The following is a 27864-nucleotide window of genomic DNA, read 5'->3' as shown; positions in this document are numbered from 1 at the left end:
AGACCTCAGGGACATCAACCTCTTCCTCCGGAAGTAGAAGTTCAAAATGTTTACCTTGGCTTAGGTCTTGTCTGCCCTCTATCCTGGAGACTGGATGGTAGCGTTGGACTTGCAGGACGCTTATTTTCACATCCCTGTCTTGCCGGCCCACCAACATTACCTACGGTTCACGGTAGGCCACGAGCATTTTTAGTTTACCATGCTCCCCTTTGTCCTTACCAGCGCCCCCGGGTGTTCACGAAAGTGATAGGGGTAAGCGCAGCTCATCTGCGCAGATCAGGGGTCCAGTCTTCCCCTATCTTGACGACTTGCTGTTGAAGGCGGGCTCACCCTCGGCTGTCATCTCCCACCTCCCACGAATTTCGTAGCGCACCCTGCATCGCATTTTGCGGTGCAGGGCGCGCTACGAAATTCGTTTTATTAATTAAATTGTTTACTTACCTTCAATTATCCATACTCCAGTTTGTAGCAACCCCCACCCTGCCCCTCCCCCGCCCGCCTCTCCGCCCCACCGAAACTCCCTCCACGGGCCGTGGCTGGCTTGCACGTCTCCAGAAAAGCTAGGGGATTGCATCCACACATGGGACAGAGCACCAGACTACTGCTCACCGTTTGCCCCAAGCAATCAGTATTATCCTGGCCAGCCCTAGTTACATATTTGGCTACATCCTGGTCATTCTGAACTACTGTTGGGATCTCGCTGGCCATTTAACAGAGGGCTTTTATATAACAGCCTAAAAGCCAGACCGTACTGACAAACCTCAATATCAAGTTGGCTGAAGAGAAGATTTGGTTCCTGAAAACCGTAGTCCTTTCCGACTCCCTGTCAAGAGGAATCATGGAGAATGCTTTAGAATTCAGTTTTCTGGTGGAATTCTGGACCACCAAACTCTCTGGAGTAGGATGCTGCATAAGAAAGTGGCATAAGGCATGTGGCAACTTGCCACCTGCCTGTTCATTGGTGGCAAAGGTCAAAGCTTAACCAAAGTACCTATAAAAATGTTAGTCAGGGCTTCATTAAGTGGAAATAACTGTACAGACAAGGCTGGTCCAGAGTGCAAAACCTCAGTAAGGACGTTTGTCTTGATTTCAACAGAGGGCAGCTGTAGTTCCAGAACCTCAGCTAGACATCTTATCACTATGGCAAGCCCACTGGCCTCAGGCAAGTCCATATGTATACTGCCATCATTGTAATGTGGTGTTAACTCATTATCAGGGGGTGTCATCTCTGGTCAGAGTGTGAGCCAAAAAGTCTCTGAGGAGTGTTCCATGGAAGAGGAGTGGTTTTCCTGAATCAGATTGTACGGGAACTGGATGCTCTAGAGTTCGGTAAATGTGTAACTTCAGCCAGGATTTGGATTGGAGCAGGGACAGACTGGCTACCGGGCGTTTTGGCATGCTGCCGAGCTGGGGGCTGATTTCGTTGATGGGGACCTGCGTGTGCTGAACGAAATTTGTTTTGCTTTGTTTATTTCAAAGCACACAAGGGTCTTCATCAACGAAATTAGCCCCACGGCAGTGACAACAGCCCCCAGCTCAGCAGCATGCCAAAACACCCGGTAGCCAGTCCGGCCCTGGATTGGAGTCGGACACTGGAGTAGGCAGAAGCTCGGCCAGCGTTGATAAAGAAGGGACCAGTGCAGATCTTGGAGCCAGAATGTAAGTCAGCACTGGAGTCGATGCAGAACCCGAAGCACAGGATGGATCTACCACTGGAAACCTGACTGAATGCCCCTGCGGATTCTTGGGGCCCGAATCCACACTAGTGGGAACCAGAAGACCCCCCAAAGATACACAGAGTAGCCCCCTTAGAGGCATCGACCTGCAGCAGCATCACCACTGGTCTAGGAAATTTGAGGCGTAGTGGGACCAGTTGCAGAATCAGCACTTCAATCGGGGATTCGGTTGAGATTACTTGGCACCTCGAGGTATCCTGACTTCTCTTTGGACACAAATTGGAGGGATTGGGTTCAGTCCCGCTTCAGCTTCTTATGCTTCTCTTTCAAGTTGGACTTTAGCTTACCACACGACTTCGACCCTGAAGAAAGTGTGTTGTGGGAATGGCCTTGAGAGCAGAAACGGGACTGTGTCCTCGACTTGCAGCAGCAGTGGGGCTAACTCATGGGTGGATTGGGGGAGGTATCGATGATGGTAATATCCCTGTGGGATTCTGACATAATGGAGGACCTGCAGACCCTGGAAGGACAGTGTACATGGGATATTATTAATCTCACAATTTGGGACTATCTGGGGACCTTTTGGTCTGATATCATTTATAGACTGGAATATGAATGCTCAAACTTGCAGTATTATAGGTACCTCCAAGTTTAGCATCTGCTATTTAAAGATTTGAAACAGCTATTAGGCGTTAAAAAAGATTCCCCATTGGAGTTTAGAATTTTGGCAGCACCATTAGATAAGTACGAAATATCCCTAATGTTTCGGCCACTCACCAACATAGAGACTCTGCTTACAACACTAAAAGCGAAATGGAAAAGAGACATTCGAGTGATAGGCGAGGGGGATTGAGATGCAACCTGTATGTACCCATGAGAATTAGCAATGAGGGCAAGATTTAGGTTAGTATAATGCATCATACATACTACATGTGTGTACAGCCTGTAAAGTTTGGCCTAGTTGCAGCTAGTTGATGCTTCCGTGGATGCCAGTGCGAGGCACCTTCCTGCATATGCAGGTGAGAACGCCCCCAAATGTAAACATTAGGGAAAATGGAGAAGGGTCACATTAATAGGACAACTGCGTAGAATTTGAATCACCAGCCTAGTTGCCTTGATGGTAACAAGGCGCGATATCACTCGTAGATGGGGAAGTGGCAGACCATCTACAATCACAAAATGGGTAAAGAAGAACTTGCACTGGTGCATGTTAGCTGAAAAGGTCATATACGAAACCAGAGGGTGCCCTAAAAAATTTAGATGGTTTGATGTCTGTGGAGAGTCATGAGAGGCCTGATGGCATGAATGTGCCGCGTAGAAGGATACTCCTAACGAAGGCTCACACTAGAGACATACGATTCAACTCTAGTGAGAGTAAAAAGCGAGATATACACTATAAGCAACTGATTAAATAAGATATATAGTACTGTATATGTTTGCATGATTAGAAACACTGCATTGTCTGTGATTTGCAAAAGTAATTTTGCTTTTAACACATAACAGCAAATTAAAAAAAACGTTGGAAAAAATGTATAGCTGTAAAATAGGCCCTTGTGTTTCTTGAATTGCTGCTCTTACCTATTCTTGCGATCGCAAAGTGTTAGATGTTGCAGTTAGTTCCATGGGAAAGGTGCATCTAGTGAATTGTAAACGTAGGATAAGAACTCGAAAATGTGACTAAAAGGCTCATAGTAAAATCTTGCTACTTACACTTCATCATCACAGTTTAATGGCTTTTCCAGTCTGTACTTTTGGGGCAGCTTTTCGTAGAGTTCTGCACACGTCATTCCACAGTATGGCGTTCCACCTGAAATAAAACTGCAATCACTCAATATCACAGTTTTTTCAGTCTTTCTCATTAACCCTTACATTGATACGTTTTCTACGACCACATACACAGCTTAATACCAGAAAAAAACATAATTAGCAGTGCTTACAATTACAAATGGAGCGTTGGTGGGACAATGAGACGTTCTAAATGTTTTGGAGCCCATTTAAAGGTTTGGAAGTGCACATCTGCAATATGCATCGAGTTATACATGTTTTACTGTGCTGAAAATAGAAAAAAAAATAGGTCTGAAGCTTTTGTGATAGGGGAGTCTAGGGGGAGTGCAGTTTGGTCAAAAAAGCAGGTAGTTACCTGGCTGCCTTCGAAAAATTCATCCTGTCACAAGTTAACAACATCAGTGCTGTCACTTCTCAAGAGGTCTGCAAGATCTTTAACGGACCAGGACTTTGCAGTAGCGCTGGTGTACCAGTAATGAACACTAGCACTTCCCAAAGGATCTGCTTCTATCCCATCAATAAATACAAGCACTTTACAAAACGGGTGTGATACTAGTGGGACAAAACGGAGAAGTGCCAGCACTCCCAAAAGTTCTGCCATTCTTTTTGGGGGACAGTACCAACACATTCTCAGCAGTGCTGCTATATACTTGTAAAGCAACATTACAAACGTTTATGATCTGAAAGAAACAGGTTAGTATTAGATTCGTATCTTAGAATATCCCCAGGCGTCACTCTGGATCCGGAATTTTTTGCGTAGCAGTACCCCTGCACGTCAGTAGGCGTCGTCTGCAGCTCCGCGTCCGTTGTCGGCGTCGTTGGCGCTGGTATGACGTCCCTGGAGTACTTAGACGCCGCCCTCGCGCGCGGACGTCAGTTCTTCTTTTTTCCACGCCAGCAAGCGCCGATCCGCAAAAAGTGATACCCTTTAGTCATTTTTTGACTAAACTTTTTCGATCCTTTTGATCTGTTTTTCCAATCGAACGACTCCATCGGTGCCAGTAGGTATGCCCGGGTTCAAACCCTGTGCCGACTGCAGCTGACTGATGTTCGTTACCGACCCCCATCGCTGGTGCCTGTATTGCTTAGGGGCCAACCACGATGACAAGTCGTGCCCCGACTACCGGGACTTGACGTCGAAAGCTCCGGCAGTCGGCCCCGCTTTCCCGAGCGGTTCGGGTGCTTTGGACCTGGCGCCGTGGGTGCTTCTGCCCCGCGGGGTGCTTCGGCCCCGCGCCGTCGGCGACTACGGTCCTGACGCCGCAGGCCCCCCCCCGGGATCTGGGTAGCCGCTCGTCGACCTAACGACCCCTCCGCTCGCGTCGACTCCTAGAGTGTCGCCCCCGACGCCGCCCCCAGACGACGTCGTCCCTGATACCCCCCTCAATCTGGTTCCGATGTCGGAACGGCGTCGATCGACGCCCCATTCGATGTCGAGAGAAGTGCAATACTTCTATGATCCGGCCCAATCATTTGAACTGGAGTACCAGGAGATGGAGGGTGAGGCGGATTGGGAGGGGTCTGAGGACCCTCTGGTACGGGAGTGCCAGTCTTTTCAAGACTGGGGAGGTGAGCTAGGGGAGGCCTGTTGCTTGGACACTTTGCCTGACACTGGATTTGTCTCCCCTCCTACCGTGGCTACGGAGGAGGGGGCTGCCAACAGTGTGGTGTTGACGAGGGCAGCCAAGGCCTTGGCTCTTGAGCTCCCCGTCGCGGTCGTAAGGATAAACCTCCTCATTGAGGTCCTCAAACCGCAGGCAAGCTCTTCGGAGCCTCTACTGCCGTTCAATGAAGCCTTAACTGACGTTCTGTTGGGCACTTGGTCCAGGCCCGCTACAGGTCCCCCTGTAGATAGGAACGTGGCCAGACGCCACCGCCCGGCCCCAGGCGACACTTGCTTCCTGTCAACCCACCCCACCCCGAGAGCCTGGTTATCCAGGCCTCTAACTCCCAGACCGCATTCCCGACAGCTCCCCCTGATCGGGAATTCAAAAGGTATGAACTGTACGGGAAAAAGATGTTTTCCTCACTAAGGGGCTGATTATGATTGCGGTATTTCCGCATCCTCGGGGCCGGCGGAAGCCACCGCCGGCCCCGAGGATGCGGAAAAACCGCAGCGGACTGACCAAGGACCCACCGCCACATTAGGATGGCTGGTGGGTCCTGGTTTCCGTCCGCAGCTTTTCCGCCGCGGTCGGCTTACAACCGCGGCGGAAAAGCTCTGATATGGTGACGGTGTCTCTCAGACACCGTCCGCCATATCAGGATGGGCTTTTAAAAGTGCTTTTCCGCGGCGGGTTTTCCGCCGTGGAAAAGCATACGGATCTTCACCTAGGGGGCCCGTTGCGGGTCCCCTAGGTGAAGGGGGGGTGGGGGGTGCACATGGGGGGTACCTATGGTACCCCCCTGCATTTGCATGCAGAAAGCGGCAGGCACCGCGCGGTGCCTGCCTCTTTCTGCATGCAAATGCAATGCGTGAATTTTTAACATTGCCGCGGGTGCAGCTTGAAGCCGCACCCGCCGCAATGTTAAAAATAGAGGATGTGACCGCCACCCTGGCGGTCACATCCTAATCGCACAGGAGGGGACTACGCATCCCATGCGGACGTCCCCTCCTCCTCAATGATCGCGGACGGACGCAAGTCCGTCCGCGATCATAATCGGCCCCTTAGTTTGGGGTTGCGGTCGGTCAACACCGCTTGCCTTTTGGGCCATTATACCCACTCCCTGTGGGACACGGTCGCGGACGGGCTGCCACAATCCCCGGAGAAGGCCCGGGTTAAACTCACCCAAGCCCTTGCGGTGGGGCGAGATGCGGCACGGTATTCCAGTTGATGTGGGCTGGATACGACGGACTCGCTGGGCAGGGCGATTGCAACGATGGTGGCGGTTCACCGCCACGCCTGGCTGAGGTCCGCCAATTTTTGGGCTGATGTCCAGAACACCCTTATAGACATGCCGTTTGATGGCCGTCGCCTCTTTGGCGACAAGGCAGACAGTGCGCTTGAGCGCTTTAAGGACTCCATGGCTACGGCCAAGTCCTTGGGCCTGTCGGCCCGCGCCAGCAAACTGCTGCCTTTCGCTCCTTTCGTGGCCAAGGAAGGGGCACCCCCACATGTTCTGCCAGCCACGGGCCGCAGACTAACATCCAGCGCGGCGGCGGACGTGGTAACCACTGTGGCGGTGCCAGGGGACAACGGCGAGGCCAGTTCACATCCAACACCACAGCATCCGCCTCAAAGTCTGAGCTTTCAGGCCCATTTCACGCCAGTGGGGGGCAGGGTTCGCCATCACCTCCTCCACTGGCGCAACATCACATCGGACAGGTGGGTGCTGCAAATCGTCCGAATGGGTTACTCCCTCCCCTTCGAGGTGACCCCTCCAGCCATGCCACCGCAGTGCCACCGCGTGTCGGGGAATCACTTGAAGCTTCTGAAAGAGGAAGTTATGGCTCTCTTGGCCAAGGGGGCCATCGAGCACATTCCTGGGCCAGAAGTAGGGTGTGGTTGTTACTCCCACTACTTTCTGGTTCCCAAGAAGGGCAAAGGGGGCCTACGCCCTATCTTGGATCTGCAGAACGTCAACGGCTTCCTCCGGAAGGAGAAGTTCCAGATGCTGACTTTGGCTCAGGTCTTAGCTGCCCTAGACCCGGGAGACTGGATGGTAGCGTTGGACTTGCAGGACGCTTATTTTCACATCCCCGTCCTGCCAGCGCTACCTGCGGTTCATGGTAGGCCACGAGCACTTTCAGTTTACCGTGCTCCCCGTGGGGCCTTACCAGTGCCCCTCGGGTGTTCACGAAAGTGATGGCGGTGGTCGCAGCTCATCTGCGCAAATTAGGGGTGTCAGTCTTCCCCTATCTCGACGACTGGTTGTTGAAGGAGGGTTCGCCCCAGACAGTCGTCAGCCACCTCCAGACTACGGCCGACCTGCTGCACCTGCTGGGGTTCTCCATCCATTTGCCGAAGTCACACCTGTGTCCCTCTCAGAAGCTCCTCTTCATCGGAGCGTTTCTAGACTCGGCACCGTTTCGGGTTTATCCTCCTGAACAGCGGTTTCGGGATATTCAGGCTCTGATTCCGATCTTTCAGCCTTTATCCTGTCGGTCAGGTTGACGCTGCACCTTCTGAGGCTGATGGCCTCCTGGATCCACGCCAGGTGGCGTATGCGGGCTCTGAAGTGGGACCTGAAGTTTCAGTGGGCCCAGCATCAGGGCAACTTGTCCGATCATGTCTCGATCTCGGAGCGCCCTGCAAGACAGTTGCAGTGGTGGCTAACGGACCGCGATTGGGTCAGTGGCAGATCCCTCTCCCTACACCAACCGGAGCACGTAGTTGTCATGGATGCGTCCCTCATGGGCTGGGGGGGCCACATGGGAGAGGCGGAGATCAGAGGCCTCTGGTCTCCGTCGGAGTCCCGGCTTCACATCAACCTTCTGGAGCTACGGGCGATCCGGCTTGCACTGAAAGCATTCCTCCCCTCTGTCTGGGGGTGTGTAGTGCAGGTGTTCACAGACAACACCACCGTCATGTGGTACTCCAACAAACAGGGCAGGGTGGGGTCGTGGACCCCGTGCCAGGAGGCTCTGCGCCTCTGGCCATGGCTGGAACATCAGGGCGTGACCCTGGTGGTTCGACACCTGGCAGGTTCTCTGAACGCCAGGGCGGACGAACTCAGCCGTCGGTGCATGATGGATCACGAATGGGGTCTGAACTCGGACTTGGTGCAAGGTCTCTTTTAGCAGTGGGGAGAGCCTTGGTTAGATCTATTCGCCACAGAAGAGAACGTGCAATGTCATCAGTTCTGCATGTTGGAATTTCCAAGGCAGTACTCACTCGGAGACGCTTTTCGTCGCGAGTGGAGCTGTGGTCTGTTGTACGCCTTTCCGCCTATACCCCTTCTGCCCAGAGCGTTGAAGAAGATCAGGCGCGACCGGACCCAAGTCATCCTTGTGGCTCCGGACAGGGCACAAAGATACTGGTATCCCGAGCTACTCAGCATGTCAGTCGATCCCCAGATTCGTCTGCCTCTTCAGGAGGACCTTCTGTCGCAGCAGCAGGGGACGGTCCTCCACCCGAACCTGTCCAGCCTTCACCTCCATGCGTGGAGATTGATCAGCGACAGTTGAGGCCATTTGACTTGCCTCCTGAAGTCTGCGATGTGATTCTGGCAGCCAGGCGTTCCTCCACAAAATCGGTATACGCCTGCAGGTGGAACAAATTTGTGGCATGGTGCACAGCAAAGGCTGTGGATGCACTCTCTGCCCCTCTTTCTGAGGTTCTCCTCTTTCTTCTTTCCTTTGCCCAGCAGGGCTCTGCTCTGGGAACTCTTAAGGGCGACCTCTCTGCCATTTCCGCCTTCTTAAGGCTTCCTGATCAGCCCTCTCTTTTCAAGTTCCCAGTTGTAAAAAGGTTTTCGAAGGGCATCACTCATATGTTTCCCCCTGTTCCTTTCGTGATGCCTCAGTTGGACTTGAACCTTGTTCTGACTTATCTGATGTGCTCTCCCTTGAGCCACTTCATAACTGTCCTCTTCGTCTCCTCACTCGTAAGACTGCATTCCTGGTTGCCATCACCTCTGCCAGGAGAGTGAGTGAGCTCCAGGCTCTTTATTCACAACCTCCTATCCTTTCTGTCCATCCGGACAAAGTTGTGTTGCGGACGCGACCCTCTTTCCTGCCTTAGGTAGTCACAGCCTTCCACATCGGGCAGTCCATCACCTTGCCCACCTTCTTTCCGCCTCCGCATCCCTCGAAAGAGGAAGAGAGGCTCCACCGTCTGGACCCAAAACGTGCGCTCTCATACTATCTAGATCGCACACGCCAGTTCCGGGTAGATGACCAAATCTTTGTTGGTTACGTAGGCGCTAAGAAGGGACAGGCAGTGCACAAACGGACCATTTCTCTATGGGTCGTTTGTGCATCAAGGCTTGTTATTCACTGGCTAAAAAAGTGCCTCCTGTGGGACTGCGTGCCCAATCCACTCGGGCCACGGCGGCTACTACTGCCCTGGGTCGGAGAGTCCCCTTACAGGACATCTGTCAGGCAGCTACGTGGGCCTCGCTGCACACATTCGCAAGACACTACTGCCTGGACTGCCAAGTCCGGAGAGATGGCTTTTTCAGCCGTTCCGTTCTCCAGGACTTTCTGGTGTGACTATTGGTTTGCAGACCAACCACCGGGGTTGGTATTGCTTGGGTATCTATTCTATGGTAAGGAATCTGATGCTGACCTGTTTCTTTCAGATGCACAAGTCACTTACCTTCGGTAACAATATATCTGTAAGAAACAGTAGTTAGTATTGGATTCCTTACCGCCCCACCCATCCTCCCCGTTCTGCGAACCGATATCTAGGGTTAAGGTCATCCCTTTTCAGGGCCCTAGTTTCATGGCACCAGTTTTGGTTTTTTTCATGGCTCTGCGTTTCTGGCACGGAAAAGCTTTGTATCAAACTGACGTCAGCACGCGAGGGCGGCGTCTAAGTACTCAGGCAACGTCATCCCGGCACCAACGACGCCAACGATGGAAGGGGAGCCGCAGACGACGCCTACCGACGCGCAGGGGTACTGCTACGCAAACATTTCCGGATCCAGACTGATGCCTGGGGATATTCTAAGGTAAGGAATCTAATACTAACTACTGTTTCTTACAGATACATTGTTACCGAAGGTAAGTAACTTGTGCATCAGTCCTCTTCTGTCGTATAATGAAGTTTAAGGATGAAGCAGATATTTTTTTCGACTCCAATTATGAACACCTGGGCACTGCTTCAGCTGAAAAACGGTGAAGGTGTTTTGGCTAATTCTGACCCAGTTTCTGCAAAGGGCCTATTGAATCACTTCTAAATAGCATGTTTCTCTTCTGGCTTACGTGGCGGTGCAACTTAACTTCAGATGCCTTGGTCGCTGGTTCCAAGTATAGGGCCCAGATTTACTTAGGCTTTGCACCAGCACCACGCCAAGCATCATATGCTTTTTAATATCCAGCACAAGGGTTATATTAGGATGCAATGGTGAACTTTTCACAACGTAAAAACAGAGTTTGCGCCACTTTGTGTTGTTTCGCATCAAGAGGGCGTCACTTGGGGAGATAAAGGCAAACACCCAAAGCTTTTGAAGCAAAGCCCAATCTGCTAAGACAGCCAGATCAGGTTTTGTGTCAAAAACAAATGTCTGCTTGAAGTTGGTGAAAACGAGATGAAGAGGATTAATTTCTCCCACAACAATTACGCGTACTGCAGTGCACTTCATACATCCAGTGCGTGGGAACTTTCTGAGGTTGCCTGTGCAAAGGAAATGTTACTGGAAGGACATGCCTCCAGTACAAATCCTGTGCTAGGCAGTGCGTACTCACCTGTTCTCCATGCTGTTTGGCTGTGCGTTGCGCAGGGCTGACCGTTTGTGAGCCTGCGCAGGGGTTGGCACCAGCCAAAGGCCACTTTTGGTAGATATGGCGCTTCCCTGTGTGGGCGAGTAGGGTCTGCTTTCCTGTGGGCACCACACTTTTGGTTTTTGCTTCACTGGTTTTCGCCTTAATGTGGCTGTGGGCCTTCTAATCAGACCCACAGCCCAGCCGCTCTCTCTATAAATTCACTACAATTTACTTTAGGTGCATTACCAATTGGATACTGGGTCAGCTGGGTCACCCCTGTACAGTGTAATATAGGTACCCAGGGCATAATTGCATTAAAGTCCTACCAGGGGCTGCAGCATGTGTTATGCCACCCATGGCTGGCCACTCACATTGACACAACTGGCTGATCACTCAGCTGGGGCAAGGTTGTGTAATCACCCCTTGCTTAGATATAGTATTCCTATATCTAACCTCATATCTGGACACATATACACCTATAAGTCACTCCTGTGGCAGGCCTTAACAATCCTGGAGGCAGAGTGCTTGGTTTTATGTGAGATGGTGCTCTAGCATGAGCTGAGCCTGTCTGCAGCTTTCGGAACCATGTCCTTATAGCTGTTCTAGGATATTGCCATACCATATACTCTTAAGTGCATTGTGAACCTCGCGGTTAAGTGCTAACTCTGGTTTGGCTTTATCAAAACATGTCGAGTAAGGTGTCATACATTTTGGAACACTACCCCCTCGCCAGTTCTGGCGACGGGGGTAGCATTCCACGACATGTTGTTCTACTAATCCCGGTTAAAGTTAACCAGAGCCTCAGCATTACAAAATGGATGCTGCTGCCACAGACACAAGTCTGACCTCCTGCTGCTGGGAGTCCTTCCAGCGAGGGAGGCTTGGACAATTGGTTTCCTGCCTTGGGAGGTGCTAGCACCACCCCAGACAGGCTCTTGTGTATTGGGACAGGGAGGGCTGAAAGAAATGAGACACTGCCTGGGGCACACAAGGTGTCCCATGCATAGTCCAGTTCAAACTGGTGCTGGGGCTACCCAGCCCCAGCTCAGGCGTGAAACTGGACAAAGGGAAAGGGGTGTAACCACCCCCTTCCCTGGTCCCACCCATAGGAGGGACCTAGCAGGTAAACCAGACCCTAGATTTGGTATATAGGTAGGAGCTGAGTCTCAAGACTTTAGATTTATCCTGACTGAAACTCTGAAATGAAACTCTGGACCTTCGACGATCTACTTTGCAAGAAGACGACTGAAGAATCTCCCTTGTGGTCAAGGAGTTACCACCCTGCACAAGCAGGCAACATCCAGCGATAAACGGCTTGCTTTGTCGACGCTCCCGCCGGAGCCCGAGCACAGAGCCTGACAAGAACCGGACTTCCAGACTTCCAACAGCCCGATCCACAGTCCCAGCAAAGCTGACACCCGTGGAGGCGACAAGAGACGTAGGACCAGCCATCTTGAAAAGTCTGCGACTTGCTTTTTCTGCAGCACCAGAGGCACCCTCGAAGCTGTGCATTGGGGATTGAGAAACCCCAGTACCGAGCATCATTTGCACCGAAGATCAGCCCTGCACCCTCCACGAGTTCTGCGTGGGGCCCTTCTGCATTTTCTTGCTTGACGCGTCCGCCCGGTCACTTGCCTGTTGGCTAGTGGCCATCTTGGCGACGAAACCTTCAATTTCCACCACTGGTCTGGTTGCTCCAGACTGGCCCTTGATTCCCTCAAAAGAAGCAGCCCATCAGACCTTGCTGGTCTGATTGAGAAGCCAACTTTGTTTCCTTGTTGCCTTTGCCAAGACTTGTTGACTCCAATCCAGAAGCCGACACTGCCGACAGCGAGAGCCTTCGTGGGACAGTCTGTGCCTGACTCCTGGTCGTCGTCGACGTCTCCTGGTCCACGTGGCTGCAGAGACAAGCTTCACAACATCAACTGATTGCTTCGCGACATCGCCTAGTTCCTTCCTGGTTCCTTCCTGGTCACTGGCTAGTGACCCAGACTCTGTACCCTCTGCTTTCAGGTCCCCTTCATCCTCGATCCGCCCTTGGATCCAACCGGACACTTCTCTCCTGGTCGCCTGCAGCATCTTTCCGCCAGGCTCCATAGGATTAAGCGACGAAACCTGACACACTTTGACACCTATGCACCCGCTTCCTGTGGGTGAGGTAACGCGAGTACTCCGGTGCTCCTGTGGGTATTGACTATCCAACTGTCTAGGTTTCAAGTAACTTTCATCGAGTCCAGTCAGAAGTGCCCTAAAAGAACTAGTTTCCATATTTTACGTTCCCATTCATTCTCTATGGTAACTTGTGTGTGTGTTTAGACACTGCACACACATCCCGTGGGCCTCCTGCTTCCTAACTCTTGGTAGTACAGCGTAGCCCCAGCGATTCTCTAGGCCCTAGGCCTATTCACTTTCCGTGTGATGGTCCTTATACCACTATTTTAGTATATGGTTTAGTGTGCCCCTAGGGCTCTACTGTATTTTGTGCAACTTATTGTATTTTAATGAAATATCTTGTATTGTGCTTTTGCCTCTGACCTCATAAAGAGTTCAGAGGGATTGTCTAGAAATAAATAACATATATATTTCATATATATCCTGTGTGGTGTCCTTTCATTTGGTATTAAAGGGGTTACATATGGTAAAACAGCTGGCTTCACTTGCCCTCTTGAGTTTAGCCTAAGACTGCTTTGTCCATGCTACCACTAGGATAGTTGGTCTATAAGGTTGACTTTACAACCATCACCATAAGGGTTGTTTGGACTGGTGCAAGGTGCTCACTAGAATAGTGAACATCATATACCAGGCCAACTTCTCACACCCTGTGTGTTTATGCTTGTGAAAAAACAGCAACTTTGAATGCTGCACTGCGAGAAAAATTAGGAAATGTGGGCATAAGTTGTTTATGGTCAGTAATCATTTAAAAAAAAAAAAAACATTTAACAGTTGCCCTTTTTTTCCAGCAGGTTGCTTTGTAAAACAAGATCAAAGGTTGATATTGGACTTGGGTGTATGCTTTCTTCACCTATTATAGTACTTGCCTGAAGATGTTTGTGGGCTTGCTCACATCAATATTATGGGACCACATGGGAAAATGAGCATAACATGACCAGCTTTACCACTAAGTATCTTTCAGATAGGTTTCCCACATTAAGATAATTTGGTATTTCTACAGATATCCCACAAATGTTTGATATTTAATTTCAATCAGTATGTACTCACCTAAGCTTACAATTTCCCACAATAACACTCCATATGACCACCTGCAAAAAATGGAGAAAAGATTTAAGGTAAGTGTGCAACAAATGATCAATGCATTTCTGGAAACATTTGCAGTTCCTCTTTTCTTCCTGTCAATTAGGTCTACAGACACCCTCCGCTTTGGAGTTACTTATGCTTTTTAAATACAGTCCAAAACGCAAAGGGGCATATTAGCAAGGGCCTGCGATAACACTATCGCCGCTTTAGTGTCCGTTTTTGGGCGTAAAGCGACGATATTTTTATCGGCTTATTAACAAGGGCACGCTAGCGCGTGTTTCCTTGCCTTAGCGCCCAGGTTTATTACCACTTCACCTCGCACTGCATTGCTAATGAGATGAAAGGTAGGCATGCCTTGTGAAACTACTTCAAAAATGATCGCTAACGAGGCTACACTGTATTAACAATGACGCCCCGTCAGGGTTAGCGTTGATATTTATATCGCTAACAGGGACTTAGCGCTGGAATTTATTGTCTGTTAAATTTGCAGAAAAAGGCATTCTTAACATGGGAGGTGGATTGTGTGACTGAGACCACAATACCTATCAACAAGGATATCGCTATATTCCATGGAACATCGCTGGAAAACCAGCGATGTTCCATGGAAAACATCTCTATTGCTAGGATAATTATCGCCATTGTGCTAGGCGTTGTTAATACAGCGCTAGCATGGCGATAGTTAGCAGACGTTAAACATTTTACCACTAAGAGCATCGCTGGCCGTTGATAATATGCCCCAAAGTCCCCTCAGTCATCTCTCTTCTCTTCAATCCGCTGCACTCGCTGCCGCATTAGATTTCAAAATTCTCTGCATTGTTTAAAGGGACTTAAGTTCATGTTCTCCAGTTGCTAAACCTAATTTCACATATTTCACATCCCAGCCCAATACCTCTAGGCTTTGCTGGGATTATTCCTTGTGGCTCCACTGTTCCAGAGTAAGCAGGGGTAGTGGCACTTTCAGCACTGGTGACAAATTGGAAATTACTTCCCATGTCTATTGTGACTACGATTACCAAGGTAGGCATTAGGAAATATGTTATTTTTGTAGGAAGGTGGATATCTGACTATGGTTGCCCCCAACTTTCTGCCCAGTGTTTTGCTGGTTTTCGACATAGATGGCCTGGGATTCTGCTATCCAGGACCCCAGGCTTCCTGCTCTCTCTGTTAAAAAGGACTCCATGTACCTTAGGTACATATCTAATTGGTATTGGGTCACTCTTGTAAGTCCTTGTACAGTGTACCATAGGTACCCAGGGCATAAGTGTACCCAAGGCCTACCAGGGGCTGCAGCATGTATTATGCCACCCCTGGCTGGCCATCCAAAACTGACACAACTGGCTGCTAACACAGCTGGGGCAAGGTGGTGTAATCACCCTTTGCTGTAGATATAGTATACCTATATCTAAACCTAAAATGGACACATAAACTCCTATAAGTCACTCCTATGGCAGGCCTTAACAATCCTGGAGGCAGAGTGCTTGGAATTATGTGAGATAGTGCTCTGGCATGATCTGAGCCTGTCTGCAGCTTTCGGAACCAAGTCCTTTAGCTGTTTCCATGATAACGCTATACCATATACTCTTAAGTGCATTATAATCCTCGCGGTTATTGCTAACTTTGGCATAGCATTATCAAAACATGTCGAGTAAAGTGTCATACGAATTAGAATACTACCCACTCGCCAGTTCTGGCGACGGGGGTAGCATTCCATCCTTTTGGAGGGACACGACATGTATGTAACTGTGAACCCCGGTTAAAGTTAACTCAAGCCTCAGCATCACAAAATGGATACTGCCACCACAGACACAAGTCTGACCTCCTGCTGCTGGGAGTCCTTCCAGCGAGGGAGGCCTGGACAAAGGGTTTCCTGACTTGGGAGGTGCTAGCACAACCCCAGACAGGATTTTGTGTATTGTGTAGGACAGGCCTGAAAGGAATGAGACATGCCTGGGGCACACAAGGTGCCCTGTGCATATACCGGCTCAAGCCAGTTGCTGGGGCACTCCAGCCCCAGCTCTGGCGTGAAACTGGACAAAGGATAGGGGGTGTAACCACCCCCCTTCCTGGTCCCACCCATAGGAGGGACCTAGTGATAGTACAGCCCCCTTTCGGAGAATAAAGGTAGGAGCTGGTCCCATTCCAGATTAGATTATCCTGAATTGAAACTTTACAAGAAGAAACTCTGGACTTCGACGTTCTGCTCCACAGAAGACTGAAGAAATCTCCCTTGTGGCCAAGGAGTGACCACCCTGCACAAGCAGGCACCATCAAGCGTTCCAGCGGTTTACTATGTCGTCTTCCCTAGTGGATCCAGACTTCAGAGCCCGACGAGACCCGGACTTCCAGACCTCTCTGACCTCAACTCACATCTGCAGCACAGCTGAGATCCGTGGATGCGACGAGACACGTGGGACCGGCCATCTTGAAGAAACTGCACTTCACTTCCAGCACGACTTCAGAGGCATCCTCGACGAAGTGCTTTAGGCATTGAGAAGCCCCAGCCCCGAGCAGTTCCTGCACCGAAGATCAGCCCTCCAGCATCCACGAGATCTGCGTGGGGCCCTTTTGCTTGATTGCTGCTCGACGCGTTGTCTGGTCACTTGCCGGTTGGCTAGTGGTCTCCTAGACGAAGATCCTTTGAAATCTACATCACTGGTCTAGTTGCTCCAGATTGGCCCTTGCTTCCCTGCAAAGGAGAAGCACCCTGGACCCTCCTGGTCCGCACCAGACGCCTTTTCCACTCACCGCGTGGGTTGCCTTTGCCAAGGCCTGTTGATGCCGAATCCGGAACCAACACCGCCGACAGCGAGAGCCTGCGTGGGACAGCTCGTGCCTCCATCCTGGTCGTCGAAGACACCTCCTGGTCCACGTGGCTGCAGAGTCAAGCGTCCACTCTTCACCTGATCGCGACAACATCATCTGGTTCCTTCCTGGTTCCACTCCAGTCACTGGCTAGTGACTTTGAACATTGTCCCCTCTGCTTTCAGGTCTTCATCTTCCTTGATCCACCCTTGGATCACTCCGGACAGCTTCCTCCTGGTCGCCTGCAGCTTCTTTCTTCAAGGCTCCATAGACTTCAACGCGGAAACCCGACACACTTTGGCGCCTATGCACCCGCAGCCCGTGGGTGAGGTAACAAGAGCATTTCGGTGCTCAAGGGTAGATTGACTCTCCTAGTGTCCAGATTTCCAGTCGCTTTAGTCCTAGCTAGTCGGAACTGTCTAATACTTACCTTTTCATAATTTGTACTGTCCATTGACTTTGTTACGCATCTCGCGTGTGAGTTCACACTCTGCAGACGCTTCCCGTGGGCCTCCTATTACTTACCTAAAGTTAGGATAGTGTAGTCCCAGCGATCCTACAGCCTCTGGACAGCTCCATTCCTTCTATCGACTTTCTCAACCCACTTACTTAGTATATGGTTTGACGTGCCCCTAGGGCACCATTGTAATTCGTGCAACTTAAACGTATTTTTCCTCAGAGTCTTGTCATGTGCTTAGCCCTCTGATCTCATAAAGAGTTCAGAGGTGTTTGTTATTAATAAATATATTGTTTATTTTCATAACAACCTGTGTGGTGTCCTTTCACTTGGTATTCAAGGGGTTATATGTGGTAAAAGAGCTGGCTTCACATGCCAAAAGAGTTTAGCCTAAGACTGCTTTGTCCATGCTACCATTAGGATAGCTGGTCTATTACGTTGACTTACAACCAATCACCATAAGGGTTGTTTGGACTGATACAAGGTGATCACTAGAACTAGTGAGCATCATTTATCAGGCCAACTTCTCACAATTATGCCATGGGGCAGAGAATACTGCCTATGTTTGCTGCAGAATAGACAAGAGCCCAATGGGACACGTTTTATATGTGTAGATCCCTGAAAATATTCTATATTTCTTGTAATGAGGTAAAATGTAGAAAAAAAGAAACATATTGCCGTAAATATCTAGTTTCTGATTGTCACTTATTTTTTATTTTTTAAACATATCAGGAATACGAAAAGCCAGTTTTCCTTTTTGTTGTTTAACTACCACTATAAGTGTGTTCTGTGAACCGGCTTTCACTCTGGATGCTAGCACTGGCAGCATGCATTACGATATCACAACTCAACTGTAATAACTTATTATCAATCAGGGGGTTTTAAGCGCACTGCTAACCAGTGAGGTTCTCAAGGCGTTGGGGGTGGGGAACCGCAGCTCCGAACAGTCGAAGAGTCAGGTCTTGAGGGTCTTCCTGAAAGTGTTCAGGCAGGAGGCATGCCTGATGTCGATAGGGAGCTCGTTCCACGATGTAGGAGAAAGCTCTTTCCCCTGTTCTGGCCCTGCAGATGCACAGGATTTCTGCAAGGGCGAGGTTGGTGGAGTGGAGGTTTCTTTTGTATACGTGGAAGGTGATTCTCTTGCTGGGGTATTGGGGTCCTGTGTTGTGGATGCGTTTGTAGGTGTAGGTGAGTATCTTGAAGGTGAATGTCTTCTTGATGGGGAGCCTGTAGAGGTTCCATAGGAGTTGGCTGTTGTGCTTGCGTCCTGGATTACGAAGACGAGTCTGGCTGTGGTATTCTGTATCGTCTTGAGCTTGCAGATTAGAGACTTGATGCTGGCGTAGAGGGCGTTTCCGTAGTCCAATCTGCTGGTTATGAGTGCGTGGGCGACGTTCTTACTTGACTCGGGGGGGATCCATATGAAGGTCTTTCGGAGGATGCAGAGGGTGTTGAAGCAGCTGGATGTAACTGCCTTAACTTGCTTGTTCATGAAGAGGGAGGAGTCGAGTACGATGCCAAGGTTTCTGGTTAGCTCCGTGGGAGTTGGAGGACTGCCGAGTGCGGTGGGCCACCAGGTGTTGTTCCATGCTGACAGGGTGGTTCCAAGTATGAGGACTTCTGTTTTCTCCGAGTTGAGCTTCAGGCAGCTCATACTCATCTAGGCTGCAACGTCCTGCATTCCTGCTGGAGCTGGGTGTCATTGGCGTAGGATACTATACTGAGGCCATGCTGTCTGACGATGGTGGCGAGGGGGGCCATGTAGATGTTGAAGAGGGTTGGGCTGAGTTATGATCCCTGGGGTACTCCGCAGTTGATTACTGTGTGTTCGGAGAGGAAGGGTGGTAGTCTGATTCTTTTGCTTCTGCCGATGAGGAACAAGCGGATCCAGTTGAGGGAAGTTCCTTGTATGCCGGCATTGTGTAGTCTGGTGGCGAGTGTGCAGTGGGATACTGTATCGAATGCTGCTTACAGGTCGAGTAGTGTCAGGGCTGTGGTGTGGCCTTGGCCGAGGAGGGTGCGGATGTCGTCTGTGGCAGTGAGTAGGGCTGTCTCAGTGCTGTGGTTGCTGAGGAATCCAGATTGGGAGGGGTCGAGGATGGAGTTGTCTTCAATGAACTTTGTTAGCTGTGCGTTGACAGCCTTCTCAGCCACTTTTGCCATGACGGGGAGGAGAGAGATGTGCCAGTAGTTCTTGAGGTCTTTTGGGATCTGCTTATGGTTTCTACAGCAGGCATTTCACGTCTGCGCGTTTCCAATTGTCAGGGAAGGAGCCGGTCATGAAGGTGGTGTTAATGGTGTGTCATAATTCTGGTGCGATGGTGGGGGCGGCTCTGTGGTAGATGTGAAGAGGGCAGGGGTCTGTGGGGGGCCCACACTGGATGCTTTTCTTGGTCGAGGCGGTCTCTTCGGTTGTTACTGGTGTCCAGGAAGCGATGGTGGGCTGGCTGGTGTTGCTAAAGGGTCAGTGGCATAGCTAGTGGGGGGGGGTCCATCCCAGGCGGCACTATTTTAGGGGCGGTGGCCACGCGGCACTGGTGGCCCGTTAGAGGGCACAGTGAGGAAGGCCTCTTACTGGCGGCCTGTGAGACCCAGGCTGCCCAGGGTAGCGAGGTCAGGCCTGACGCAGGCGGCCCGGAATAGCTGCCCTCCGCAGCCCCTCTGGGTGCAGGGCCAGGGAGTTCCCTTTATACCAGAAGACAAGGCAAGAGCCAGCAAATTAACCAGTGGGGCAGATTCCTGCTCCCCCATTGCATGTCTTTTCTACTCTCACCATTGTGTGTGCCACTCAGCGATGCGGGAAGCGCAAAGTAAGTTGTTTCCTTTTTAATGTTATTTTCCCTCATCGTCGTCGGTCTGTAAACTCCCCTCACCCCGCCCCCTGCCCCAACATGTGGAAAGGAAGCGGCCTATAGATTCTGGTCCCCTGTGATTAACAAACACAAACAAAATACAGCAGCCCTGTCAATTCATGACTGGAAAGGGGAGGCATCTGTGGGGAGTGGGGTGACCCACATCTCCAATTCATGGATGGTGTGCATTGTGCTGTCTCCTCCCTTCAAATGATTGCAGCAGGAAACCCGGAATCATCTTTCTAAGATGTCTTACTCATGTATAACATTACTGCAGCGCAAAGTTATTAGAAACCCTGCACAATAGGGCTTCCATCCTCTGTGTGTTTCTGTGTGTGTTTTGTGCATGTCTGTGTGTGGTGTGTGTCTATGTGTGGTGTGTGTCTGTTCGTGGGGTCTGTGTGGTGTGTGTGTCTCTGTGTGTGCGTGTGTGTCTCAGTGTGTTTTCTTCCAGGGCCCCTGTACAGCGCATCCATGTTATCCAGTCATGTCTATGAACAGTTCAAGTGACTAGTAATAGTTTATTAGTTAATTAAAAGCATAAACATGTAAAAAGCGTGCATCTAACATATTTACACAATTTAAAAAGCGGTGTAAGAACAACATTGCATTTCCGGCAAAAAAAAATATACCAGTTAGAAAAGCCAATGGCGCATTTCAAGATTAAAAACAGTTACAAATCCCAGCCAGAGAACTTGCCCATGCATATGTATTCGGTTTGAAGAGATCTGGGGGGCGGGGGGAGGTACCCTTTGATCTGGGTGCACAATCACATCATGCATTTCCAATGATCTTAATTAAGTCTGTTGGCAAGTGGAGCAGAAACAGTGCTTCCGTCTCGGGATATTTTTTATATGATCAGGTGCCTGCTATCGGTTGAAGAATCTGTAAGATGGCACACTATCCTGCTAACCCTATGAAAGTAGTAAGCGTGTTAACCGCTCATTGTGATAAGTGACGCCTTCATCAATCTTGGCTTTTTACCCAAGACCACTTTGCTTCTGTGGATCCTAGAACACCAGAAAGCAAAGTGCTGTTTATCACAAAAGCAGGACTTGATGAAGGTGTCAAAGGGTCACTTGAAGATGTGAAGTACTGTGTCCCTCCTTTCCCATACTGCTTTGTTACTCTTAAACTGTACCACTAGCAAGTAGGATGATCCGTCACCCGTTTTGAAGCCTGCATCTCTGCAGTGATATCAAGAAGAACAATTCAAGGAAAAAAAGGTCTAGGCTAGGTCTGGGCATAGGGGCATTGGTTTCTACTCAGTTTTAACCGAATTGGGCCCCCACTCAGTCTTACTGATAAGCCCAGCCCCCACGAGAAGCCAAAACTCTACTCCTGCCATGTCTTCTTACCTTAGTTCAGCCTGCCTCAACCTGATATACAATGTCACACTATAGCACAGAAGAGCATTGCCAACTGGGCACTGGGGAGGTCTGTGAGGTCCATATTCTTCTGTGAATAATAATGGGGCTTAAGTCATTTTCCCCGTGTATTTTTAACTGCTTCCCATGCACACATGAGGATTTTTGCTTTTATTTGTGATATCCTTTCAATTTTCTCGGGCTCCACCTGTGAACTCCTTGGCTTGTGTTTTCTTGCATACTCAGCATTTGCTCTCTGTGGTTTGGAACAAACCTGCAACATATCTAAGAGGAGGCTGAGGTGCAGGACCTCATATATCTAACAACTTTAACCTAACTGTGAGAAGTTGGCCTGATATATAATGTTCACTATTCTAGTGAACACTTTGTATCAGTCCAAACAACCCTTATTGATGATTGGTTGTAAGTCAACCTTATAGACCAGCTATCCTAGTAGCATGGATACGAGCAGTCTAAGGCTAAAGACTCGAGAGGGCGTGTTAAGCCAGCTGTTATACCACACATGTACCCCTTGAACACCCAGTGAAAGGACATCACACAAGTGTTATGAAAATAAACAGTGTATTTATTAAAATCACAACAGCCCTGTACTCTTTATGAGGACAGGGTACTAAGCACAAAACAAAACTCTTACGAAAAGTTAGCACAGTATATACAAATGCCCGAGGGGCACGGAAAACCATATACTCTGAAAGTGGAATGCGAAATTACTAGCAGGTAAGTACAGTACTAATAGGCTTTGGAATCGCTAGGTCTTGACTATAGAATCTTCAGATTACTTCTAGGAGGCCTAGGGGACTCGGGTGCAGAGTGTGCACTCTCACGCGGGATGCGGGACAAAGTCTATGGTAGCTAGATTTCAGAAAGTTAGTGTTCTCGGGCGAACCCGACCTGGTAGGAGGAAAACGAAATTGGATCCTGACCCTTGGATAGTGAGGCTATGCTGGGGCACCGAAATGCCGAAGTTACCTAGCCCAGGGGCTGCAGCTGCATATGTCTCAAAAGACGTCGGGAATCCTCGTAGACGGACCAGGAGCCTGGAAGAAGGATGCTGGCAGGCGACCAGTGAAGAGAGTTCGAAGTGATCCAAGCCTGGATCTTGAAGATGCATGACACCTGAAAGCAGAGGGGACCAAGTTCGTGACTACTAGCCAGTAGTCAGGTGGCACCAGGAGGGCACCGGATGGTAGTCACCTCGACCAGGTGAGTGGGTGACGCTGTGCTCTGCAGATCTCACGGACCAGGAGGCGTTGTCGGCGACCAGGATGGAGGAGCGAGCTGTCCCACGATGGATGAAGCTGTCGGCGTCGCTGGACCCAGGATTGGGCAACAAAGCCTTGGCAAATTCAAGCCCACGCGGTGGACTCAAAATGGCGTCTGGAGTGGACCAGGAGGGTCCGGGGTGCTTCTCTTGAAGAAGGAAGCAAGGGCCAGTCTGGAGCAACCAGACCAGCAGCAGTGATGTCGTCGGGCGTCCAAGGAAGGCCACAAGCCAGCCGGCTAGTAGCCAAACAACGCGGTGAGCAGCAAAAAGCAGAAGGGCCCCACGCAGATCGTGGAGATGCTGGAGGGCTGATCTTCGGTGCTGGAGCTGCTCAGGGTTGGGGCTTCTCGGACCCCAAAGCATTTACCAGTGGAAGACTCGGTGGGCTTGTTGCAAAGAAGTTGTGCAGTCTTGGCGATCGTCGGTCCCTCGAGGTCTCGTCGCACTCACGGTTCTCAGCTTGGCTGTAGAGGTGAGTAGAGGTCAGAGGTGCCAGGGAAGCCGGGTCTCGTCGAGCTGTGTCGTCGGATTCCGGAGGAAGGACTTGCAGCAGACCGCAGTGTTCTTAGGATGGTGCCCGCTGATGCAGGGTGACTACTCCTTAGTCACAAGGGAGAATCTTGAAGAAGAAATCTTGATGTCCTTTCGCAGAAAGTCGTGTCTTGATTCCAAAGATGATCTAATTTGAACAGGGGGCCCGCTCCTATCTTTATACTAAGAAAGGGGGCTGACCCGGTGACTAGGTCCTGCCTATGGGTGGGACTAGGAGGGGGGTGGTTACACCCCTCTCCCATGCCGGACTTTCCCCAGGCCAGGGGCTGGTGTGCCCCTGGAACTGGTTCTGACTGGCCTATGCGTAGTGAGCACCGGGGTGCCACTCAGCAGTCACCTTCCTGTAAAGCCCTGCCTACCCAGGATACACAAAACCCTGTCTGGGACGGTGCTAGCACCGCCCTCGACAGGAAACCCTTTGTCCAGGCTCCCCTCGCTGGAAGGACTCCCAGCTGCAGGGGGTCAGACTCGTGTCTGTGGTGGCAGCATCCATTTTGTGGAGCTGAGGCTTTAGTTAACTTTAACCGGGGTTCACAGTTACATACATGTCGTGTCCCTCTAGAAGGGTGGAATGCTAACCCCGTCACCAGAATTGGCGAGGGGTTAGTATTCCAATTCGTATGACACCTTACTCGACATGTTTTGATAAAGCAATACCAAAGATAGCATTTAACCGCGAGGATCATAATGCACTTAAGAGTATATGGTATGCGATATCATGGAACAGCTATTAGGACTTGGTTCCGCAAGCTGCAGACAGGCTCAGCTCATGCCAGAGCACCATCTCACACGATTCCAAGCACTCTGCCTTCAGGATTGTTAAGGCCTCCCATAGGAGTGACTGATAGGAATCTGTGTGTCCATTTTTAGGGTTAGATATAGGTATACTATATCTACAGCAAAGGGTGATTACACGACTTTGCCCCAGCTGTCATGCAGCCAGTTGTGTCAAATTTAGGAGGCCAGCCAGGGGTGGCATAATACATGCTTCAGCCCCTGGTAGGCCCTGGGTACACCTATGCCCTGAGTTACAGGGTCTGATAAGGTGGCCCAGTACCAATTGGAAATGTACCTAAGGTACATGGAATCCATTTTACAGGGAGAGCAGTAGGCCTGGGGTCCTGATTGGCAGGGTCCTAGGTTGACTATGTCAAAAACCAGCTAAAACACAGGGCAAAAAGTTGGGGGCAACCATAGTCAGGAGGTACCTTCCTACACTAACGTCTAGTTTAACCCAGAATGTCGGCCACATGTGGTTTATTTCATGTAGCTTCAATATTGCCTTTGACACACTGATATGGACCAACGTTCTTTGTGGAGGTCAGGAGTTTGGAAGAATGGGTTTAAATGTGGTTGCATGGTTTCCCCTTGCCTGGTTGCTTGAGGGTGTTGATGGCACTTTTGCAATTATTTTTTGTATTGTATTGCAATTGCATTTATATAGCACTCACTACCCATAACGAGGCATCGAAGCGCTTTTTCAGCGAGTGGCACGCTACTCCGGAACCCATAAATGATTAGTGGTGAATTAGTATGGTGAAATTTTGAAAGTAATTTGAGTGGTGTATATGTTATTCAGTTATTTGGATTGAGAAGGATAGTGGATGGATAGAAGAGGGGAAATGGTCTGAATTTATATAGTGCTTGCTTCCCTTGATGGGGTGTTAAAGCGCTTTTTTGGCGAGTGGCACGTTACTTCGGAACCCAAAAAGGAATAGTGGTGAATTAGTATAGTGAAAATATGAAAGTAAGGTGAGTGGTGAATATGTTAGTCAGATTATGTGGATTGAGAAGGATAGTGGAGGTATGGAGAAGGGAAAACACCTTTGCAATTATATAGAACTTGCTACCTCTGATGGAGGGGTTTAAGTGTTTTTCGGCGAGTTGCACACTACTCTGGTACCCATACAGTGTTAGTGGTGAATTAGTATAATGAAATATGTAAGTCATTTTTAATAATTTGAGTGGTGGATATGCTAGTCAATTATTTGAATTAAGAAGGATACCGAAGGGATAGAAGAGGTAAAAAGGTTTGCATTTATATAGCGCCTGCTACCCCTGTTGAGGTGCTTTTTCGGTGAGTAGCATGCTACTCCGGAACTCATAAAGGATTAGTGGTGAATTAGTATGGTGAAATAGGAAATGTATTTGAGTAGTGGACATGTTAGTCTGTTATTTGAATTGAAAAAGGATAGTGGAGGGATAGAAGGGAAGTATTTTGAATTTTTTGTTGTTTTGTTGTTGCTTTACCCTTCATTACGAGTTGTTATTCCCCCAGTAATGTGGACTAACGTCCAGATCTTGCTGCTTACTTCACCTAAATGCCATCTTCCGGTTTTCCCCTGATAGATATCAGTAGGTTTGACCTGAAAGCATTTATCAAGGGAACATGGTTTTCATTCCAAAACTCATAAGTCCAATAAGTGTGGTTCCAGAAGTTACCGAACATAGCAGAATTTAATGCAAACTCGTAAGGAAGGCAAAGACAAACTTAACTTGGGAAATTTTTCAGACAGCATGAAAATTTAAATTTCTCATAACTTTAGCAGCATAAAACAGGATTAAAAAAATTCGAACTTCATGTAAGGCTGATATGGGGTATGCACTCCTTTTGTGTTGTAATTGTTCACACAGCTCTCTGATGGATGTCACATGCAGTTTTTCTGAGTCCACAGATAGATCATGCAGTGTGTGTGTTCTCCTTTGTACTGACGGTCACTTGTGTATTCAACTGTGTAGCCCTGAACCGTGTCATGTATGTGCATGTAACTTGCATTATCGGGGTAACTATTAGCAGCGATACTACGCGTCTCTCGGACCCCTTTCAAGTGCTTGCCGTCCTTTTTCCCCAGCAGCCCTCACCCCAGGGGTGGCAATCTGAGGGATAGCCCCGGGTGCCACAGGCTCTAGCTACACCTCTGTGAAGGGTGCGGCGGCTGCGGGGTCAGTTGTTTGTCGTTGAAGTTATCATAGAGGTTCTTGATTTTCAGGTGGAAGTACGTTCCGAGTTTGTCGCAGAGGTCCTGGGAGGGGGTAATGTCTATTGTTTCACTGGTGGGTTTGGTGAATTCCTGGATGACACCGAAGAGCTCTTTGGAGTTGCTGGTGTTAGCAAGGATTTTGTTGGGGATGAAGGTTCTTTTGGTGGGTCTGATGTGTTGGTGGTATTCTGTTGTGTTGGTGGTATTCTGTCATGGCGTTTTTGTAGGTGGTGTGGTTTTCGTGCATATTATTGTTTCGCCAGTTCTTCTCGAGGCGTCTGCAAGTGCATTTGGGTTCTTGGAGGTTGGTGGTGAACCAGGTGGCTTTCCGGTGGCGTTGTCCATCGGAGTTGCGTAGCAGGGCAAGCTTGGAGATCCAAGTGTGAAGTCCCCTTGCTGTGAGGTTGGCGCCGGTTGTGGCAGTGGGGTTGTCGTGGTTGAGGGTGGAGTTGAGCTGCTCCTCTGTGACTTTGCTCCAGTTTCTTCTTAGGGGATGCGTAGCTAGTCTGGGCGGCTTGGGTTTGTTGATGAAGAAGTGTACACAGTGGTGGCCAGTCCATGGGGTTTGTGCGGTGTGGCTGAAGTGGGCTCTGTGTCCCCCTGGGAAGATGGGGTTGAGGGTGTGTCCTGTCTTATGGGTGGGCGTGGTGATGAGTTGTTTCAGTTTGATATTGGAGAGGTTGTCAAGGAGGAAGGTTGGAGTAGTGGTCGCTGGGGTTGTGGATGTGGAAGTTAAGGTCTCCGATGAGTATGTAGTCCTTGGAGGAGATGGTGTGGGGTATGATGAGGTTGGTGATGGTGGAGGCAAAGGGGGCGCAGGCCCGGAGGTCTGTAGGTGAGGGTGCCTCAGAGTGTGGCGTTGGGGCTGGTCTGGACCTGGAAGTGCAGTTGTTAGGCAGCGGAGAAGGTGTCGCTCGAGGTGGAGAGGCGGAGGGAGTTTTTGTGTGTGATGGCAAGTCCTCCTCCCGTGTGGTTGGGGCGGTGCTTCCTCTGGATCTTGTATCCGTCCGGGATGGCGATGTCGGGGTGGAGGAGGTGTTGGTCCAGGTTTCTGCTAGGAAGGCAACGTCTGGTGAGAGGGTGTTAAGGAGGTTCTAGATCTCGGTGGCGTGTCTGTGCAAGGAGCCCACGTTCAGGAGGATGTACTTCAGGGCTTCGGCGGTGTTGGCGTCCGAACTGGAAGCGGTGGCCGTTGTGGTGCGGAGGGTGGTGAAGGTTTGCCGGCAGTGGCAGCAGGAGAATTGGCTGTGGGTTGTTTTCAGAGTGGACTGCTGGCAGTTGTTGTTTTGTCTGGGGTTGTTGTGAGGAGGGTGGCTGTGTCGTAGCAGTGGATGTTGGGAGATCCAGGGGTCCTGGCACTGGTCGCGGTCGGGAGCAAGCGGTCTTGCCTTTCGCACACCAGCGGCCGCCATTAAATAGGGGAGGGGGAGGGAACATGCAGCAGGGAGGCGGGACCGGAATGAAGCAAGGGGAGGGGCCGCAG

General features: G+C 50.0%; 1 protein-coding gene across 1 annotated transcript in view; it reads right to left on the bottom strand.

The window, feature by feature from the left end:
* The window catches only part of TEK (TEK receptor tyrosine kinase), a 570337-nt gene that overhangs the window by 19273 nt on the left and 523200 nt on the right, over positions 1-27864 (bottom strand). The window contains exons 20-21 of the mRNA XM_086962126.1: positions 14050-14090; positions 3387-3483 (exon numbers count right to left, since the gene is read on the bottom strand). Of these exons, the coding sequence (XP_086818252.1) occupies positions 3387-3483; positions 14050-14090 (138 nt within the window). The remainder of the gene's footprint in view (positions 1-3386; positions 3484-14049; positions 14091-27864) is intronic.

The sequence above is a fragment of the Lissotriton vulgaris genome, chromosome 3_1, assembly GCF_964263255.1.
Source record: "Lissotriton vulgaris chromosome 3_1, aLisVul1.2, whole genome shotgun sequence".
Lineage (NCBI taxonomy): Eukaryota > Metazoa > Chordata > Amphibia > Caudata > Salamandridae > Lissotriton > Lissotriton vulgaris.
This window is presented reverse-complemented; position numbering and strand designations above follow the sequence as displayed.